This window comes from Mytilus californianus, unplaced genomic scaffold (assembly GCF_021869535.1).
Source record: "Mytilus californianus isolate M0D057914Y unplaced genomic scaffold, xbMytCali1.0.p SCAF_6, whole genome shotgun sequence".
NCBI classification, from domain to species: domain Eukaryota; kingdom Metazoa; phylum Mollusca; class Bivalvia; order Mytilida; family Mytilidae; genus Mytilus; species Mytilus californianus.
Genome location: NW_026262712.1, coordinates 43363867 through 43386394, shown reverse-complemented (window position 1 = coordinate 43386394; position 22528 = coordinate 43363867). Strand labels below are relative to the sequence as shown.

The window sequence follows — 22528 nt, the reverse complement described above, 5'->3', positions numbered from 1 at the left end:
TTTAGATTTATTTTTTTGCAGTATCTGGAAGATGTAATGCTGTGCCTTTGACAACATAATTTTTTATACATGGTACTGAAATGTAAAAACGAAACGGGCTCTACATCACTAATTAAGTATACAAATTTTAACCTTTCAGACCCTTATGTGCTCCATGAATAATAATAGTTGATAATCAAAATGATCCCAGTTCAAATACGCTTTAATATATTGATATATTCATTGTTTTTCAAACACAGGACTTATTTAATACCAGACGTTTTAAATAACCTTTAATTTCAAATGTCTGTTTTGTAGGCGTCAATTCTATTCTTCTGCCACAGGGTCTTCAGAGGTCAAGTGATCTAAGAAGTCCAGATACTGTATCGCTAGATTTTAGCACGGCAGTTGAGAGTTTGAATCCCGGATGTAGCAGTTGCGCTCGATTTTAATCTTAATTGACTAGGATTTGCTCATTGTTGAAGGCCGTACGGTGACCTATACTTGTTAAATTCTGTGTCATTGGCCTCTTGTGGAATGTTGTCTCATTGACATTCATACCACATCTTCTTTTTTTTATATATAGGATTGTCATTTTCCTACCAAAGGTCGGTTGTTCTCTCAGGCAATCAGATCTTACCGCTACGACAAAACTTATATATTTGTATCAAAGAGGGGCGAAAGATACCAGAGGGGCAATCAAACTCATGGTTCGAATACAAACTGGCAACGCCATGGCTAAAAAAGAGAATGACAAACAGACAAATAACAGTACACACGACACAACATAAAATACTAAAGACTAAGCAACACGAACCCTACCAAAAAACTGTAGGTGATCTCAAAAGAACTTTCTATCTTGGTGTGTTAGTCTTTTCAACTCCATTGTCACATTGAAGATGATTTATGATTTTGGTTTAATGAAGCAAGCAAAAGAGTTATACACACATAAGTTTTGAAAATTCTAGCATTTTTGCCTAAAGCAAATTTTAAAATAATTCAAATTGTAGATACTTTCTAGACTCCATTTTCTCTACAAATGTCACTGAAAAATTCTCTTGAAATCAAATATATGATTGTGCTGAAATGTCGTAATGAGCATCGCAAGGACAGTGTGGATTCGGTTCGCATGATGTCTAAATAATCGAAATACAGTAAAAAAAAACTACAAAGCATACACTATCTTCACTTTGTTATCTACAGACAGTTTTTTTTTTCAAACATTAACAAAGGTCGTTTAAATCATGTTATACAATGTATTGCATATGACATATAGCAAAATAAAGTATGAGTCTTTTTGTCAAAAAATTAGTGGAACAGTCAAAGCTAATTTGTGATGTTATAGACTCTCTTCATACATAAACACACACATGTGTAGACCTGAATTATCATTGATATGGTCATTATCATAAATTAACAAATTATATTTTTGAAAAACTAAGGCTTTTTTTCCTCATGACCTGATTACCTTAGCTGTATGTGGTCCTTATGCTCTTCAACTGCGTACTTTATTTGGCCTTTTTCACATTTTTTTTTACCGAGCGTCACTGATGAGTCTTTTGTAGACAAATCGCGGATCTAGCACAAATACAATATTTAAATTAACTATGGTAAGTTTATATACATTATGTATACAAACTAAAATTCCAGTACTTACACATTTCAGTACAGTGCAAAAACATAAGCATTCTATACAGTAAGATATGAAGATCATGAATGTTTTGTAAATTAGCTAATTATTTGGCATTTCAAGTAATTTGAAAATTATGCCTGTTTCACATATATAAGTATCAATATAAAAAAAAAAATGAATGCCAATGCACAATACTTAATTGTTGGTCGGTTTGTAAAGGGAGCAATTTTCAAAAATGTAAACAATGCATATTACACAAAGGTGAACGAGCAACATTACCGTATACTATATTTGTTAAAATAGACACAATGTTATTCATTATACTTCAAATTTGAGGTAAAGATAGTATTTCACCATGTTCAAATGGATGAGTAAAACGCGGTGTCTTCCCTTTTTGATAGGCACTTAGGCAATCTTACTTCATGCAGTAGATTGAAATGTTTAAAATAAAAATCAAACAGGTAACCCATAATATTATGAACATAAGATATTATACAATTACTGTCTCTTGATGAGGTAAATGTGTGATTTTATTGACTTTTGAAAAAACTGATATTCACTGAGGCCAACGGCCGAAGTGAATGTCACTAGGTTTTTCAAAAGTCAATTAAACCACATATTTACCGAAACAAAAGACAGTAATTGTTTTATTCCATGTTCCGAGCGAGAAAAATATGTATAAAATAACAGTTATTTACCAAAACCAACTAAACGTCAAACATTGTATCGTTATTATACACGTAAAAGCACGCGACGTTTTGCGCGGTGAATATACTTTTTCAGCAGGTGAATATGCTTATTTATTCAAAATCCCATTCATATAGAAAGACCTACTAAAGTTCTATCAATATGGAATAACAACATTTCTCGATTGGTAAAAAAGATACCGTTATGGTAGGTATTTTGCAAATAAGTCTCTTATCAGTTATTCACAATATTATGAATGAGGATTTGGTGGATCCGGTGGTGGAGGCGGTGGTGGTGGTGTCCACGCTACTGGCTTGTCATCAACAGCATCTTTCAAATTAGCAGCTTTTTTTATTGGAACGCCTAAATGTTTAAAATCAGCTGTAATAAACATAGACATTGTTACTTATAACATGTATGTATAAACAATTTTATAGTGTGTACTATGTCAGGTATTATTGCGCCATATTTATCTGTAATAAACAAAGACGTTACTGCATATAAAGTGACTGTATTAACAACTTTATATCCTGTACACTGCCAAGTATTATAGCGCCATAATTATCTGTAATAAACATAGACATTACTGCATGGAACGTGTCTTTATAAACAACGTTATAGTGAGTACATTGCCTAGTCTTATAGCGCCATAATTATCTGTAACAAACATAGAGTTAAATTCATATAACATGTTTTGAGCAACGTTAAGTAGATAATACCTTATTACAGAATGCAAAGTATTTTAGAATTGTTTAAAGGTAGATACAGAAACATAATATACTTAAAATATATATTAGCCCTCTATCAAAGGATGCATTGTGATTATAGTTTTCATGGTTTAACTTGTATTATATGACAACAACAATTATCATTATAGCTCTTTACAGTTTTGTGAAATGCATAAAAGATTATATATACTTGACACACAATAAATGTTGTGTATTTTATGGATGAACATATTTTAAGTACTAATTGTAAATATGTGAAGTGATAGAGAATTATTATGTTATCTTTAATATGAAATTAATTTAATTTAATAAGTGATGTTTAATATCATTGTATTGCATTTTGTATTTTCATATTTTGTTACGTTCTGAATAAGTTCATTTAGTTTCTTTTAGTAGTGATACATTTTGAAAATGTGAGTGGTGTTGTTCAATACATTGGTCAAACAAAATAAAATTCTATGTTGCCCATTACTTGTCCTTATAGTGATCGCATACTATAAATAAGCAGGCGATAAAATGTCAAGTAATTCAAAAGAGAACAACTCTTTTTTAGGCAAATAAAGAACATGCTTATAGTTGACATCTATAGTCGCCTACAACAACAACACGCTGGGATGCCAATCATAAAAAAAAAATGTAGGTGATATCATTAGAATATATTTATGTATTTTTCAATAAATAACTGTTTTTTTATTTCTGTTTGGATGGTTCACATAATTTTGTCAATTTAACGGAGCTATAAAATCTGTCATTTATGTGGGAGGTGTAGCTAGCTATGAAATCATATTTTCCCACAACCTTGATCTAAATATGTATGAACGTAATTAGGAAACATGTCGGGTATTTTTAATTCGTTCCGTGAGTTTGTTTTGTAAGTTTGTAAGGATTTCTCTCTTTAGAAATTTTACCTTTGAGTTCGTTATTCTTGGTATTACTCTTTTTTTATATTAAAGACATACAACAAACTAGTCATAATATATACCTATATATATTTGACATTTGATAAATGAAATTGGCCTGGCAGTGTATTTGATTCATTGTCGTACCCTTTTATTACTTGTTTGTATTGGGGTTGTTTTATTGTCTTGATTGTACTTACCCAATATTTTCCATATATATTAAATTCAGCATACAAATATGTAGATGAGGTATGATTGCCAATGAGATAACTCTCCGCAAAGTGGTTATATGCAATTATCATCTACCGTACGGCTTTAAATTAGACATATAAGTACAATAACTCTTACCTGGGACAGTTACTGGAGTACCTCTATTCAAACGTTTTACATCTATAAGGAACAATATTACATATGAAAAACGTTTTGTGGATTACTAATTTCGGAAACAAATCAAATATGAATATTTAACTTAAATATCGATGTTATTTAAAAAATTCACCAAGGATTAATTCTTGTTCATTTTGTTATCTACCTGAATTTAAACAAAATGTTAACAGCGTGCCCTCTGGAAGATTATTATTTAACACGGTTGAATTGAAGTTCTCTTTTTTATATTCAATTTGCTTGATTGTAATCGTGTGTGTAGTTGCAAATTTCTGTACAATTTTCCATCCATAACATTCTTTAAAAGCCGACGGCAAAAACATTTCTTTTATCTATTTATTAGATAGAAATACTTGTAGCAGAAACGCACAGTTTAACTTGACACAAATAACGTGAAAGTTCATAACATTCGTGTGGAGGATTGTTAAAAAAATAAAAGTATCAAATCTTATTGATTCACATTGTATTGGAAATTTTACTATGACCTCTTTTCATATCCATTTTACTTTATAAAATTACCAAATATTCGTATTGTTCTAAGCAGGACAACCTCATGACTTAATAGCGGGGTTGGAGTGGGCTTGATGTTTTGATTCTCAAATGTTTGAATCAAAATAGTATTGATAAATGAAAGAGTGAAAATTTTACTAAATATTATTGGCATTTATGTTCAGAATATTGAGTTTTATTTTACCTTCTAATTTAGCTGTTTGTCATTGTTTAAACACAAAGTTTAAAAAACTGCAATTTAATCCGTAAATTATGGAAGGGAATATCCGCCATAATTATACAATTCTTAATTTGTGAAATGCAATTTCATAATTTGTAACATGCAATTTCTTAATAAGTAAAATGTAATTTCTTAATTTGTAACATGTAATTTTTCCATCGTACATTTCACAAATTAAGAAGTATAGAAATTCATGTAACGAATGAAGAAAATACGTAAACAAATTAAGAAATTGTATTTACAAATTAAGAAGTTACATTTCACACATCAAGAAATGTAGAAATTCATGTAACGGATGGAAGAAGTGCATGTTACAAATTGAGAAATTGCCTGCTACAATGTAAATGGCATACAATTTCATTTGTAGAAAAAAAAATTATTTTGTCGATTTAAAATTACTATATTGTTTACGTTTTCCTTGTTGTATAACACACAATGGGGTATCAGGAGTGCGTTCATATCTGACACCGTTCAGTGTGTTATTCGACAATAAAAACTTAAAATATGTATTTTCTATTTTCTGTTCTGCTTCAGTGTCTTGATTGTACTACATATTGTCCATACTATATGAGTATTTGGACCATACGCGTATGGTCATGCCTGTATTGGTATATACTCATACGGTCCGACCATACGCGTATGGTCCGACCGTACGCGTGTGGTCCGACCGTACGCGTATGGTCCAACCGTACGCGTATGGTCGGGATAATTAACAAGTTTACAATTAACCTTTAATTAAACTCTTCATTAGGTATGACCCTTTTAGTTGTCACGGCATTACAAAAACGATATCAAAGGTCATTTTATTATATCATAATGATAAAAAGAATAACCAATTATAAATAAGCGGTTTCCCGCATTTAATTTTACTCACTAGTCACAACTATAGTAAAAACATTTTATACCTATGGTCATTACCGATTTGTTCCGAGTGAATGGCAATATGTCGACTTGGAAAGATGTTTTCAAAATTTCTTAATGAAATGTCTTGGAATATGCCAAGACCACGGTATCACTGCACGCTTTTCATCAATGGATGTTTTCTTTAAGACATGTAAGATAAAGTTTATTGTATTATTGAAACGTTTCTAATGCATAATACCTATTTGGTCCAAATACTAATATGATCCGGCCCGTTAATGACCAAACGAGTATATACTCATATGGTCCGACCATACGCGTACGGTCGGACCATACACGTACGGTCGGACCATACACGTATGGTCCAAATACTCATAAGGTCCGGAACCTATACACTTTCCGGCTATTTTCTTATAGTTCCGGGCAAATTGTATTTACAAATATGAATATCAGTGCAAAGGATCTTACCCGAGAAAGTTGTTAAAATCTGTCTACTTTGAGTAACCCTGTGTTCTGCATCTAAAAAATGACACAATATTAATATTGATATTAAATAATAAATAATATATGGCTACAGTTAAATCGGCCTTATATTCCGACTAACATCTCAAAACAATGATTTCATCTTCCCAATTGTGAATTTTCCATTTCTATGCAGCAACATTGCAGTACAATCTGCATACAAGATATATAGCTCCCATTTGACCCAATATATCAGGTATAGTATTACCTATCATGAATTTCTTGATAGAGAGTTCCAAGTAGTGAAATTAACACCATGTACCTACAAATCTTACTAACGACATTACGAGTTAATTGACTGTTATGGAAATTATGTTTCACAGATAACACATGTAACAGCAGATATGTCCCAATTGTGGTAACCACAATTTCCCAAATGTGAATAAACAAATTATACTTGCCACCGGTGTTGTGCTAACATAAACAACACGACAAAGGCACATGTTTGACAGGGTGTGCTTAACAATCCGTAGCATTACTTATGAAATCAATTCATGTTTTCGGTGGGGTTTGTATTGCTCAGTCTGTTCTCGCGTTGTCAGTATATTTTCTACTTATGTTTTTGAATGTCCCTATTGTATTTTTTACCACTTTTTTCGAAACATGAATATTTGAACATTTGAACTTTGATACTTCGGTAATTCAGTAAAAGGGGTAGATAAAATGGACGTTATCAAAACAAGGAATAGTCAGGAAAAATATACATAACCCTGACAACGATAAAAAAAGAAGATTGTAAGTCAAAAATCACTACACATAAAAAAATGTACTTATAAGTTCGGTAAAATCCCCAATTCGATGATGACGCAATAGGGAACGAAATCATTTGACGAATTAACTCTTAGTTTACAATGGCATTCGCTGTATCGTCCTTTAAAAGCACATGTTTTTGAATAATTTATTCAAGTTGCATTTCTTTAAATACAGAAAATTGGGTATCAGGAAGGCTCTTATGTCAATATTTCATAAGATTAGTCCTGACACCGATTGGTGTGTTATTCGACAATAATAGCAACCTTTCGAATATATTCATTTTTTATGAACTTATTGTATCTATTTGTTCTGCTTCATTGTATTGACTGATTGTACGATATACACTTTCCAGCCATATTCTTATAGTTCCTGGGCAAATTGTATACATACATATAGATATCAGTGCAAAGTATCTTACCCGACAAAACCGTTGAAATATCTGTTCTTTGCGTGTTCCTGTGTTCTGTAACTTATAATGACACAATAATAATTATAATATTGAATAATAAGTAATATACAGCTATAGTTAGACTATCTGTCGTATATCACGACTAATAACTAAAAATAGACAATGAGCGTCTGTTTAAATAAAATATTTCATCTTCCAAATTATGAATTTTCCATTTATATGCAGCTACATTGCAGTACAGTCTGCATACGGGATATATAGCTCCCATTTGACCATATACTAAATGCTTATATAACCTATTATGAATTTCTTAATAGAGGGTTGCTGCTCACATGAAGATATACAATCAAGAGTTTGAATTTGAAGTAGAAGAATTGACATCATGCATCTACAAATGTTACTAACGCCATCACCAGGTAATTGACTGTCAGGGAAATTATATTTCATAAATAACAGCATTTATGTTCCAAATGTGGTAGTCAAAGTTTCCCGAATGTGAGAAACTAAATTATACTTGTCACCGGTGTTGTGCTTACATAAACAGCACGACGGGTAGCACATGTTGAACAGGATTTGATAAGTCACCCATAGCATTTCTTATGAGATCACTTCATGTTTCTATGAGGTTTGTCCTGCTCAGTCGTTAGGTTTTTTGTTGTTGAGATCTAGTACTGTTGTTTGTCTATGTTTAGTTTTGCGTCCTAACGTTGTCAGTTTTTTTTCGACTTATGTATTTGAATGTCCCTGTTGTATCTTTCACCTCTTTTTAGCAACATGAAGATTTGAACATATGATCTATAATACTTCAAAACCCGGAATAGTAATGAAAAACATGAATTACCCTGACAACAATGAACGAAAGATTGTAATTCAAAAAGCAGTCTTAAAACGCTACATATGAAAAACAAATCTACTAATAAGTTAAGTTCGTTGAAAACCCCCATTAGATGATAACACAATATGGAAGGAACTATTTTGACGGGATTAACTCTTATTGTACTGTGGAATTCGATGTATTGTTCATGGTAAGTTCATGTTTTTGAATAATTGATTCAAGTTGCATTTCTCTAAAAGACATTTAGGTATCAGGAGTGCTCTGATGTCAATATCAATCATGACACCGCTCGGTATGTTATTCGAAAATAAAACAAATTAACATATGCATTTTCTATGAACTTAGTGTATTTATTTGTTCTGCTTTGTTGTCTTGATTGATTGATTAATATACACTTTCCGGACATTTTCTTATAGTTTCGGGCGAATTGTATTTACAAATATAGATATCAGTGCAAAGCATCTTACCCGCGAAAGCTGTTGAAATCTGTCTACTTTGCGTGTTCCTGTATTCTGCATTTAATAATGACAAAATATTAATAATGACATTAAATAATAAATAATATACGCCACCAGTGAAATCGGCCTTTTATGCCGACTCACAACTAAAATAGACAATGAGGGTCGGTTTAAAATAAAATCTTATGACAGAAGAGATGATTTAATCTTTCGCATTGTGAATTTTCAATTTCTATGCAGCAACATTGGAGTACAGCCTGCATACGGGATATATAGCTCTCATATTTGACCCTTTATACCAGGGCTTGTGTTACCTTTCATGAATTTCCTGGTAGGGGATTGCTGCTAACAAGAAGCTATAAAATCAAGAGGTCCAAGTAGTGAAATTGACTTTATGCATCTACAAATCTTACTTACGCTATCACGAGTTAATTGACTGTTATGGAAATTATGTTTCACAGATAACAGCAGATATGTCCTAATTGTGGTAACCCTAGTTTCCCATTTAAAAAAAATATACTAGTGACCGGTGTTGTGATTACATAAACATGATAAACAACACGACGGGTGGCACATGATGTTAAAGGTCTGCTTAGCCATCCTTAGCACTTTTTATGAGATCACTCCATGTTTTCGGTGGGGTTTGTGCTGCTCATTCGTTAGGTTTTTTTCAGTTGAGTTTAAGTACTATTGTTTGTTTATGTTTTCTTGTGTGTTCTTGCGTTGTCAGTATACTTTCGACTTATGTGTTTGAATGTCCCTGTTGTATCTCTCACCTCTCTTTTCGAAAGTATAAAGATCTGACCATATGAACTTTAATACTTCGGTAATTCAGTTAAAGGGGTAGATTAAAAGGACATAATCAAAACCAGGAATAGTCAGGAAAAACATACATTACCATGACAACGATAAAAAAAAGATTGTAAATCAAAAAGCAGTCTTAAAACGCTACACATAAAAAACAAATCCACTTATAAGTAAGTTTCGTTGAAAACCCCCATTCGATGATGACACATGGGGAATGAACGTTAACTCATTTGACGGATTAACTCTTATTATACAATGCATATCATTCTCCGTATTGTTCATGGAAAGTACATGTTTTGAATAATTGATGCAGGTTGCATTTCTTTAAATACAGATATTGGGGTATCAGAGGTGCTCTTATGTCAATATTTCATAAGATCAATCCTGACACCACTCTGTGTGTTTTTCAACAATGAAAACAAATTAAAATATGCATTTTCTTGGAACTAAGTTTTTCTTGTTTTTTTGTTCTGTTTCATTGTCTTGAATGATTTTATTATATACACTTTCCGGCTATTTTCTTATGGATCCGGGCAAATTGTATTTGCAAATAAAGATGTCAGTTCAAAGGATCTTACCCGAGAAAACTTTTGAAATCTGTGTTCTTTGTGTATTCCTGAGTTCTGCATCTTATAATGACACAATATTAATAATAAAATAAGGCTACAGTTAAGTCGGCCTTTATTTTCGACTAACATATACAAAAATGAAATAAGGGTCGGTTTCAATTAAAAATTTTCGACATTGTGAATTTTCCATTTCTATGAAGCAACATTGCAGTACAGCCTGCATATTGGATATATAGCTTTCTTTCGACCCTTTATATCATTTTGTATAACCTATCATACATTTCTTGATAAAGGGTAACTGTTTACGAGAAGCGATACAATCAAGTGTTCCAAATTGAAAAATTGACATCATGCATCTACAAATCTTACTATCGCCGTAACGAGCAAATTGACTGTTATGGAAATTATGTTTCATAGAAAACAGCAGATATGTCCAAATTGTGGTAACCACAGTTTCCCGAATGTGAATAATCAAATTATACTCGTCATCCGTTTTGTGCTTACATAAGCATCACGACGGGTGGTACATGTTGGACAGGGTCTGCCTAGCCATCAATAGCACTTCTCATGAGATCACTCCTGGTTTATGGTGGGGTTTGTGTTGCTCAGTCGTTAGTTTTTTTATTAGATTTGGTACTGTTGTTTGTCTTTTTTTTTTGTACACTTGCGTTGTCAGGTTATTTTCGATGTATGTTTTTACTGTCCCTGTTGCATTTTTTACCTTTTTTATCGAGACATGAAATTCGAACTTAAATGCTTCGGTGATTCAGCGAAAGTAGTTGATAAAAAGACGAAATGAAAAGCAGAAATAGTCAGGAAAAACAAACATAACCCTGACAACGATGTTTTTTTTTTTTAATGTGTAAGTCAAAAAGCAGTCTAAATACACTACACATAAAAAAAAAAACAAATCCACTAATAAGTAAACTTCGGTGAAAATACCTTTAAATGCTTTGTAAAATAACAACGAGAAACAAACCTTTACACTTGCAGCAGAATCTACTTCTGTATACCAAAAGTTTAATTGTGATAAAGAGTAAAAATGCAAACGTCAGTACAGGAATCAATACTACATATGTAATGCTGTGTGTCAGGTTACTCATGGTTGATCTTTATGACAGTTTTCTAGAAAACAATTAAAAAAGCATATACACACATTTTGTAGACTACAATCTCTAAGTCGGTTGTTTTGTTCATTATATTTCAATTTTAATTTTATACAAATAATGTTTATTTGTATATTTGCATCGTACATCAACTGCATTACATATTGTGTGTACTGTCTTACTAACAAATAAGGGCACACAAACAAAATTCTTAATATAAAAAAGATACTACATATAGAAAGGTCTGCAAAGAAAACACTAAATTGTATAAAGATTATATCATGGCATTTTCATATTAGACCCCTTATCAACCCTAGTTAACGATATCAACCCGAGAGCCGACAAGTTCGCAGGAAGACTTTGACCATGAGCAGATAAGGGGTCTGATATAAATAATTACATGTTATTTTTTTGTTATCATATAATTCAGCAGAAGACATGCTGAAGAACTGTTTTTAAAACTTTGAAAAATCCATTTATTTGTTTTGCATTTTGATAATATATTTTCCTGTTTCATATTATTTGTTTTTAATTCTTCTAAGTTAAGTTTAAATTGTACCAATGGGGTGTATTTTCTGGAATTTGTTGGTTGACGTCGATATGCCTCGTGATAATGTACCGATAGTCACGCGATAATAACCGGCTTCGGTTGATATAAACTAGAAACAGTTGATTTAAACTGAAGCAGTCGATAACGAAAGTCATATCACAAAGCTATGACAATTCTTAGATTTAATGAATAAATATAAGAACAAATTGATTTTATCAAGGTGTACAATTATACCATTATTTTCTCTAGGTATATGATATATATATATATCAGTTGTTCGACCTGCTAGTCAAATGCGTTTTGTTAAAATATACTTTTTCACTTTTTTGGTGTTTTGGAAACTGTTGTTTGTGCTGTATTTAGACCCCTCTAACAAGAAATTTGTTTTGCATGCACACGTATACAAATTGCGGTTTTTATCCAACGCAATCATAGGTTTGAACGTTGTTTTTAATTTAGACTTGTTTATATTTTTTCATTTGGGCTTGTATTATATTTGCCTTCGGGTTTATATGATCCGTTCATCCTATTTTGACTCCTCAAAATTCAAGAGTCTATCCTAAATTGAGGTAAATTATATGGCCTTCCAAATACCGTTTCGATTCCTAACATCACTGAAGAGACATTAATTGTCGAAATCCGGATATGGTGTACAAAAATCTTTGCACCTTAGTTTGCGGTATACCATCTTTGCCGCAAGTTTATTGTTTTCACTTTGATATTTAATTTATAATTAAGATCCATTTATTACACCTTTTGATCCGTTTATTTGGCAATCGCCAATGGCAGTCAGCAGAGTTTAAGAACATTTGTTGTTCGACCTGTTAGTCAAATCATTTTGTTAAAATATACTTTTTCACTTCTTTGGTCTTTTGGAAAATGTTGTTTGTGCTGTATTTAGACCCCTCTAACAAGAAATTTGTTTTGCATGCACACGCATAAACATTGCGGTTTTTATCCAACGCAATCATAGGTTTGAACGTTGTTTTCAATTTAGACTTGTTTATATATATATATATATTTGGCAATCGCCAATGGCAGTCAGCAGGGTTTAAGAACATTTGTTGTTCGACCTGTTAGTCACATGCGTTTTGTTAAAATATACTTTTTCACTTTTTTTTGGTCTTTTGGAAAGTGTTGTTTGTGCTGTATTTAGACCCCTCTAACAAGAAATTTGTTTTGCATGCAAACGTATAAAAATTGCGGTTTTTATCCAACGCAATCATAGATTTGAACGTTGTTTTCAATTTAGACTTGTATATATATATATATATATATTGTATTTTAATGTGTGTTGCAAGTCTATAAGAGTAATGTGTGTATACATGTAGGTTGATGTTATAAATTGGTGAACATTCTGTAAAGGGTACTATTATCCCAATAAAACAGAATTTATAGGTTTCAACCATAAACAAATAAAACGATTTATTTTTGTTTTTAATATTGTTATATTATCACAAAACAAACGACACGTTTTTAAATGTCTTTATGTATACGAAATACTGTTAAAGGTTGTTTTAGTATACCCATGTATCTAATTACAACATCTACATTATTGTATATTCATTTTATGTCTAAGATATTTCATTTATAAAACACTTTTTGACATATGATTATTAGTGAACAAAATAGTTTTACCTGATTCATGTCAGATATCCTGGTACACATGTACTAAATTATGACACAATATAAAAAATATTCACACTAAACAGAGTCTTTACCTTTTAAAAATGGCAATTAGCTTATTTTAATAGAACTTCGTGATGGATTTTCAACGTGTACCTATCTACACTATACACTCCGTCGATTTTTGAACAATTGAATAATGTGCACTTAGTTGTTGTATGACGTGAACAATTTGAAAATTCCCTTCGCGTGTCAAATAACTGTTACGATACTTTTTTGTACTTTCCTAATCCTACTTTCTTTAAGTAAAATATATGGGATGTAATTGAACATGTTGAACATATAATGAATTACAAAAATAAGAAACGATTGATAGAACAATATAAAAAAGACATTGACATCAATATATGAACGGCGTTCATTTTACAATGTTCACTGTAGTATAATATATATAAAAAAATATTAAATGAGCAATAATCACATTAAAATTACACGACATTTAAATACTTGCAAAAGATAATTTTACTTTATAATGAAAAGTAAATGATGTCATGCCTAGTGAATTTAAATAATTATATGTCTGTCCCAAGTCAGCAGCCTGTAATTTAATGAATGTCGCTGTTCATAAAATCATGAACGCTCAACAAAAAATATATCACTTCGAGAAACTAATCTTTTGTAAAATAACAATATACTCTAACAATTAGAAACAATTATTAAGCATTGTCCAACACTGTGGTGAATTATTTGAGGTTTTGTCAACCATGTTAGAAGTGTCAACATAGAAGAAAGTGAACATTTTATGTGAGCGGAGCTCAAGTCAGGAAGCGTAAAGTAAGAACTGTCAGTACTTTGAATTGGAACTTTTGTTTTTGCTTCCATTTGATTTATTTTGTTAAGCCCAATACAACGTTTTATTTTTTTTACAGTGTTTTGTTAAAGGTCTGCTACCTGTAACATTATGACACATATCCTGGTACACATGTACTAAATGACGACACAATATAAAATAAATATTCATACTAAAAACAGTATTTACCTTTAAAAAATGGTAATAAATTAATTCAAAACAATCATAGAATATATGGTTGTATTTTCAATGTCTACCTGTCTACACTTTACACCTTGTCGATTTTGCTAACAACTGAGCTATGCGTACTTAATTGTTGTATAACATTAACAATTTGAAAATTCCTTTCGCGTGTCGACTGAACTAAAACGATACATTCTTGTACTTTCCTTATCTGTTTACTTCCTTTAAGTAAAATGTCGTGGATGTAATTGAAAATGTTGACCTTCAGATGACTTAAAATTACAAAAATAAGCAACGATTGATGGAAAACGAAATTGACATCAATATATGAATGGTGTTCATTTTACAATGTTTACTGTAGAATAATATATATAAAGATTATTAAATGGGCAATATTCATCAACATGACACGAAATGTAAAGACTTGCAAAAAATAATTTTACTTTATAATAAATAGTAAATGATGTTATACTCAGTGAACCTTAATAATTCTGTGTCTGTCCCCCCAAGTCAGCAGCCAATAATTTAATGAATGTCGTTGTTCATAAAACACGAATGTTCAACAAAAATTACATCACTAAAAGAAACTAATCATTTTGTTTGTAAAATAACAATCTACTTTAACAATTAAATAGAATTATAAAACATTGTCAAACTTTGTAGTCCATTAGTTGGGGTTTTGTCAACCATGTTAAAGGTGAATACATAGAAGAAAAGTAAACATTTTATTTGGAGCTCAAGTCAGGAAGCGTTAATTAAAAACTGTCAGTACTTTGAATATGTACTTTTTTTGTGCTTCCATCTGATTTATTTTGTTAAGCCCAATACAACGTTTTATTTTTTTTTTAGTTTGTTGTTGCAGGTCTGCTACTTGTCACATAATATCACATATCCTGGTACGCATGTACTAAATTACGTCACAATATAAAATAAATATTCTTACTAAATAGAGTATTTACCTTTAAAAATGGTAATAAGGTAATTCAAAACAATCATAGAAGATATGGTTGTATTTTCAACGTCTGCCTATCTACACTTTACACTTTGTCGATTTTTTAACAACTGAGCAATGCATACTTAATTGTGGTATGTCGTTATTAATATTGAACATTCCCTTCGCATCTCGACTGAACTGTCTCGATACATTCTTGTACTCTCCATTTATTTTTACTTCCTCTAAGTGAAACATCGTGGATGTAATTGAAAATTTTCAGATGCCTTAAATTTACAAAAATAAGCAACGATTGATTGAAAAAGACATTGTCATCAATATATGAAAGACGTTCATTTTACAATGTAAAAATCATTTAATGAGCAATATTCATTAAAATAGAACAACAATAAAATACTTGCAAAAGATAATTTTACTTTATTATGAATAGTAAATGATGTCATGCTTGCTGAATTTTAATAATTCTATGTCGATCCTAAGTCAGGTGCATGTAATTTAATGTATGTCGTTGTTCATAAAATCACGAATGCTCAACAAAAAATACATCGCTTCGAGAAACTAATCATCTTTTGTAAAATAACAATCTACTGCATTTGATTAGGGACTTTCCGTTTTGAATTTTCCTCGGAGTTCAGTATTTTTGGCATGGTGTAAATTTTAATCAACACTATTGTCTGTCCTATATTAGTTATATATAAAGTTAAATTCTTTGATACGTCGACTTAGCATGCGCGAAAGCGTATAGGACACGGATCAATAACGGTCTCCGAATTTGGATATTTTATCAAAAATTTGCGTTTTCTGTGGAAAAACGATTGTTTCAAAGACAAATTTAGAAGGGAAGTACGAAACACTACATTTATACGTCATGTCACAAATATTTCCGACTTTGTATGGTTTCAGAGGAGTTGCGGCTCAATGCAATCGGTCTCTTCCTTTAGTAGTATAGATACGTTCCCTGTGTTTTTGTCATTGTTAATTGATGCTGTCTGATAACTAATTTTTGAAGGTGACTAATGTATAAGATCAGCTACATTTTGAAGTGATTAAGAACTTATACCTTTTACATAAAATAATTGATTTGATATATATTGAAATATACAAAGTACGTTTACTGTGTAACGAACGGTTTTTCGATTTGTTAAAAGACTGGTCACGGAGATAATTTTATTCCAACAAAGTTGTATGCATTATTTTATTTAAGTATGTATTGTGTTTATCAAGAAAAAAGAAATATTGTTTTAATCGATGTACAGCGGTCCTAGTCACAAGTGAGGTAAGTGTTCAGCAAACCAGCCAAAAGTTAACTTTAGATCAGATATGTTTCAATTGAAATGTTAAAATCTGCTTTTCAAGTTAACTTGATGTTGATACTAGGACCGGTCGGAGCAATCCTGAAACCTGTCGCAGATAACTTAGACTAGTCAAAATGACTAGTTATCAAGTTAACTTGCTGTAGAGATGGGACTGTATCACAAGTAATCCAAAGTATTAACACAAATATACAATTGACTCAATATAAAAACCTAAGTGATTCAGAGTAATGACAATGATTATATAATTTAAGCCTTTTTCTATCAGTAAATACATTTATTTTTGTTGACCTGATACAAGTGTGTTGACTGAAGACGCAGTCCGGTATCAGGTCTGATTTTTAGGACTGCTGCAGACTTATTTACAAGTATGCTCCATACTAAATATGTGGACAGGTCTGCTTTTGACCCGACATGTGGACAGTCTGTTTTTGAACAATCATGAGCGCAGGTCTGCTCCAGACCAAACCTGGAGACATATATGATTTTGGCCAATTCTGACAAAAGGTAAGCTCCTGACCAGACCTAAGGACAGGTCTGGTTTTGACTGATTGCCGAAGCTCTACTTTACATATCGGACCTGACCCTTGACTAAAGAATCGACAATCGTATTGTTCTATTTTCAAGTAGAACAAATACAATACTCTTTAGTGACAGTATGTATACAGATGAAAAAAAATTTTTTTTCATTTAATATTTTTGTTTAAATAAAATAATCGCTATCCCGCCGTTGTCTATAATCGGTCATAATGTCGGTTCGTTCGGACTTTGTTTTTGTACTTATCACACGTGGAAACTCCGCATTGACGTCACTACGCTAATACCAGCGTATAAAATTAGTGCAGAATACATTTTTTCTACACTTTTAAATAAAATGATATTTCTAAAGATATGTTTTCATTATTATTCGCAAGTATTATACAAAAATGCAGATTTTCTTATTGCCATTTCAAACCTGACTTTCGAATCCCTTAAAACATTTCAGAACTTCAGAAAAACTCCTCTTCCGGCCTCTATTGCTTTGTTTACATTCCATTACGCGTCATCATACTTAATGGCAGACCAAACAGGCCAAGCAAATCGTATTTTTAAGAACTTCAAAATGACAAGCACCTTACGTCTTTTAGCCATTTTCCCGCGAAAAAACATCCAAAATGAAAGAAAATCTTTCGGAAACACACTATGAACACAATTTGACAGTGCACATGTACATGGCATATTTTTGTTCAGGAAGTATGGAGTAGGTTAGATAAAACAGTTTAATGTTTTTTAGTATATATAATTGTAAAAAAAACACTGTTTTATACACATCCTGTCTCTTTTTGTTTATTTGAATTTGATTTAAAAAAAAACAATTTGAGTTGACCCCATTAGAGTGATATCAAGGTAAAGTCCTTGGATGTTGTAAACTTCCCACTAACACCATACCAGTACACCATACACCATTACACCATACACCCTGTGCCATTACACCATACACGTCACACCTTTGCACCATACACCTTACACATAACACCATAATGCAATTTAATTTCAAAGAAAGCTTGCGACTACAAAATTATTTTTTTATTTCACAATATTGTAAATTAATGTATAAAATTAAAAATCAGTTCTTATCAATATTTTGCATAGTTTTAAATGCCGTACACGATTCATTCACACCATTCCCGATCGCACGTTACACCATTACACCATTCTCCATCCACCATACACCATAGCACCACACACCTTCTACCATTGCACCATATGCCATACACCATTACACCATTCACGTTTTTTTGGGGGAAGTTTACACCATCCAAGGGCTGTAATAGAAATGAATAAGTATGTTGATCTTTATGGTGTTATCTCCCTTGTTTAACCTAAATTTCATTTTTGAATAAATAGTTCATATAATGGCAGAAAGTCACGAAATTTGTTAAATTTGATAGATTTTACTATCTTAATTTGTTGATAGAATACTTTTATTCATATTCAGAATTTTATATATTTGTTTTGAAACATTTAAAATTTTTGTATACCTATATACTTCTAAATAAATAGTACATGCATGTATTGTCTATTTTTTGCTCTCAATTCAAATCATTTATTTCTTTAAACTAAGAAAGCAAGTTAAGTGTGTGTTTTTATCATACTTACATATCCCTTATCATCAGCTCTTTAATGCACCTTTCTTTTGAATTCACAACAGATCTGATCCTGTTACATATTCTAATTAAATTCTTTCCCTATCAAGTACCTACTGTTGATGTTATGGGTAACGGTATTTGATATTTCTGCACCAAGTTCTTTTTTTTATGAGTATTGTTTTATTAACATTTATTATTAAGAAGACGCAGAAGCTTAAAGAAGAAGTACCAATGGTAAGTCTAAGAAAGTTTGCTATTCATGACATCAGAAAAAAAAATACATGTAAGATAGATTAAGTAAAGGACCAGGTAGACAGGATCAGGAAGACAACAAAAATAAATTAGAGTAAGAATTTTTGGAAGTTGTTGATTTCTGTATACCAGAATTGCAACAATGAGAACTAAATATTGGGGAAATATTTGGTGAATGATGTATATGTAGATAGTTTATGCCAGAATAGACATGTAATAGTGTGAGTTTGATCTTCACAAAGTGGGCACTATGTGATAGCTTTTGGTTCAATATAAAGAGATAAGACCGTAAGTAAACATTCTTTAAAAAATTCCATTGATGTCATAAATAATGAGGTTTCCTATTAAATAAACCCACAATTCATTGCAAACAATTTCAAAGCAATATCATACAAACAAATAATATAATTGCCTTAGACTAAAAAATAACTTAATTGACAATAGAACAATTTGATTGGTCTGGACGATCAAATGTTTCACGTGGTTTTGGCGCCATTAGAATTTGAAGGTAAACAAATGGGGTCAGCTGCTTCAGTTTGTAACAACTTCGTACATGCAGTGACCGAGAAACAATTATGAGTAACCAAGCTTGACAATACACGGTTATTAGAAAACAAAGCTAAGTCTACAGGAAAATAAAATAAACAATGTCCTTAAGTGACCGGAGTACCATAATTACTAGATATAAAATTTAGCACTCGTTGATCAACATATTTACATGCAGGTATCATTAAAGAAATGACATTTCTTTAATATGAAGGACACACAAACAGGTTATCAAACAAATTGGAAATCAATTTGTATAAGATGGGAAATTAACAAAATTGTTGAAGTCTCATTTTGTGCATTACGTGGAGTTTTCATCGTTAATCATTATGATTGCCTTTACGAAAATATCTTCAACGGAATGTTCGAACGAAAGGTGTGCTGTACCCGGATATATAAGGTGTTGCATTATTTATCAATTTTGACAGTGTCATCGTCCCCGATTTATTAGACCTGGGATGTCCGACATAATATACTGATAGTCCGTCAGTATAGTATTCCCAGAAGATACTGCCATATTCTTGAGCTAACAGATTTACTGATTGATGATACGGCTATATAATTTCTTAATAAAGTACAATCAGTTTAAGTTGATGCGGTCAAAAATTTTTGTTTTACAAACTAGTCTGAGATATGCATGATATGATGACGGTTCAATATTTTTAATAAATAGAGGACATGCGTGCACTGTGATTTAAAGCAGGAAAAAAAACCGAATAAAATTGTGGGCACTCTGAATCAAAGCAGAAAATAACAGTAAACATATGGGAACTCTGAATTAAAACTAACTATGAATTTTAGTAACTGTATACCAATATTCCTTTTAGTTATCATGTTATTTTATATAATGTACATTCCCGGTGTTTTGTCATTGTTTATTGGTGCTATTTGATATCCAATTTGTGAAGTTGACTAATGCGGCGGGCTGCAACTGGCTTCAAGACAATAATATTTACTAGTTCAGCGAAATTGACGCCGACACAAACAGTTGAATCAAAATTTAAAAGAAAAATGGACTAATAAAAGCTAAAGTTTCCTGACTTTAGGCAGACTCGAATATGCAGAGAGTTAAACATGTTTTTGTGAAATCTCAACACTATCCCTATAACCTTTAACCAATGTGGCATAAATGAACAAACAGCAATATGCACAGTAAAATTCAGTTTTAAAGAAGTCCGAGTCTGATCTTAAATTAGGTAACAGGCGGCTCTAAGATAAATGACAATGATCAACATATATTAACAAAGAACTACAGGCAGTTACTGATATTCCAGCTCCAAACTTCAAATAATTTGATCAACAAAGTATGTACACATCATATGAAACCACAATCCCTCCCGTTAGTTGTTTACTTTCATGCCTCACGATTATACAAGAATATAACCCGTATCATGCCAACAAATTGTTTTAGAATAAATGTTTTTATTTCCGATGCAAAGACCCTATGAGTGAATCAATATTAATTCCAAACATTGCCATATTTTATGACTTGACAACAGTGTCGAAACTATATTCCTTGTGAATAAATATGTTTAAAGTGTTGGTAAGCGCTGAGGTCAATGATTATATTTTTTTACTTTATATAGAATATTACCATAAAAGATGGGATGCAAACTACCTACACGAGCGATTCGAACAAGTTCAGATAGTTCAGATGGGTCAAAGGAATGTCATTATATTAAGACGAATAACTAACAAACTGAAATAAAAATCATCTCTTTTATCGTAAATGTTAGTAGTGAGCTTCCAGTTAGAGAAAGTTGTTTTCGTCTATCGATTAAAACTTGAAGTTAAAGGAAAATGCTAGCTTCTTCTATTTTTATAGTCAACCTCTTTGTATAAACTTAAATGCAATAGAATTAGTCGGGAAGCAGAGAGGCTCATTTTGAAAATAATAGTAACGGCATTGAAATGTGCTATAAGAAGACCTTCTAATCATGACAATACAGATACAATGCCGTGCTTACGTTTTAAACTTACTTCGCAACTTTGTGTTTGTGAATGTAACATAGGTGTTTTAAAAATACCTGTAAGATGCAAGATCACTAAATCAACAAATTACTTAAATCGATGGCATGCATTAATGACCTTTGCAAAAACGCATACTTTCTTTTTTCTGTTTAAATAAACAAAACATAATTAAAAGGAAAATTTATGGAATTTATTTCTTATTATCTAAAAAAATATATTTGATATGAAATTATGTGTGAAATGCTTTCGAAAAGAAATGAGATATATAAACAATTATAACTTGCATGTTTTATATCTTGGAGGCGGTCAACAAGTAAATATTTACAATAGAGAATATTCTGTTCTATCTTCGGCAATGGTCCACGAAAACATATGAATGGAAACATTTACGTAAAGTCATGAACTTTTTTGCATTTTCCAAAATAACTTCCTTACCTGTTGAAATACATAATTGTTAAAATACACATTTTCTCATTTCATAAGAGACAAATCGATTATCATGTCAACATGACGTATATAAAATCCCCAAATATCAATTTGCAGGTAATGTGATAATACACATTCATCTATCATGTTCAAGGTGGGTATTAAATACATAATCTTTAGAAATATCGTTTTACGTATTCTTACATAATCTTAAAGAATATCGTTTTACATATTCTTACCGTGCAACTGTGGCATTATTGGGGTGTTTTTTTAATTTGATTTTTCACTTTTTTTTCGTGAATGTGTAATACATATGCGTGTTAAGTTTTTCACTGGACAATCCGTGCCAAATTAGTTCGCATCCTTCTTT

The 22528-nt window shown here is 31.5% G+C and overlaps 1 protein-coding gene and 1 long non-coding RNA gene across 5 annotated transcripts; both read right to left on the bottom strand.

Moving 5' to 3' along the window:
* Window positions 1-1154: 1154 nt before the first annotated feature.
* Window positions 1155-14796, bottom strand: LOC127705173 (uncharacterized). 4 transcript variants are annotated; one of them, XM_052209421.1, is made up of 8 exons: window positions 14576-14796; window positions 11234-11379; window positions 10264-10314; window positions 8888-8932; window positions 7595-7645; window positions 6370-6420; window positions 4275-4316; window positions 1155-2680 (listed from the first exon to the last, which is right to left on the bottom strand). In XM_052209421.1, the coding sequence occupies exons 2-8, from the start codon at window positions 11355-11357 to the stop codon at window positions 2550-2552; spliced, it is 495 nt and encodes a 164-aa protein (XP_052065381.1). In that variant the 5' UTR covers window positions 11358-11379; window positions 14576-14796; the 3' UTR covers window positions 1155-2549. The 4 variants fall into 4 exon arrangements, with proteins under 4 accessions (XP_052065381.1, XP_052065382.1, XP_052065379.1 ...); XM_052209422.1 differs by lacking the exon at window positions 14576-14796 and adding an exon at window positions 13632-13813 and having other exon boundaries at window positions 7595-7639; XM_052209419.1 differs by lacking the exon at window positions 14576-14796 and adding an exon at window positions 13632-13811.
* A 3589-nt stretch (window positions 14797-18385) lies between these two features.
* Window positions 18386-22240, bottom strand: LOC127704810 (uncharacterized). The gene is made up of 2 exons (XR_007983532.1): window positions 22168-22240; window positions 18386-18639 (listed from the first exon to the last, which is right to left on the bottom strand). It is a non-coding gene; the product is annotated as an uncharacterized LOC127704810 (long non-coding RNA).
* Between the last annotated feature and the right edge of the window lie 288 nt (window positions 22241-22528).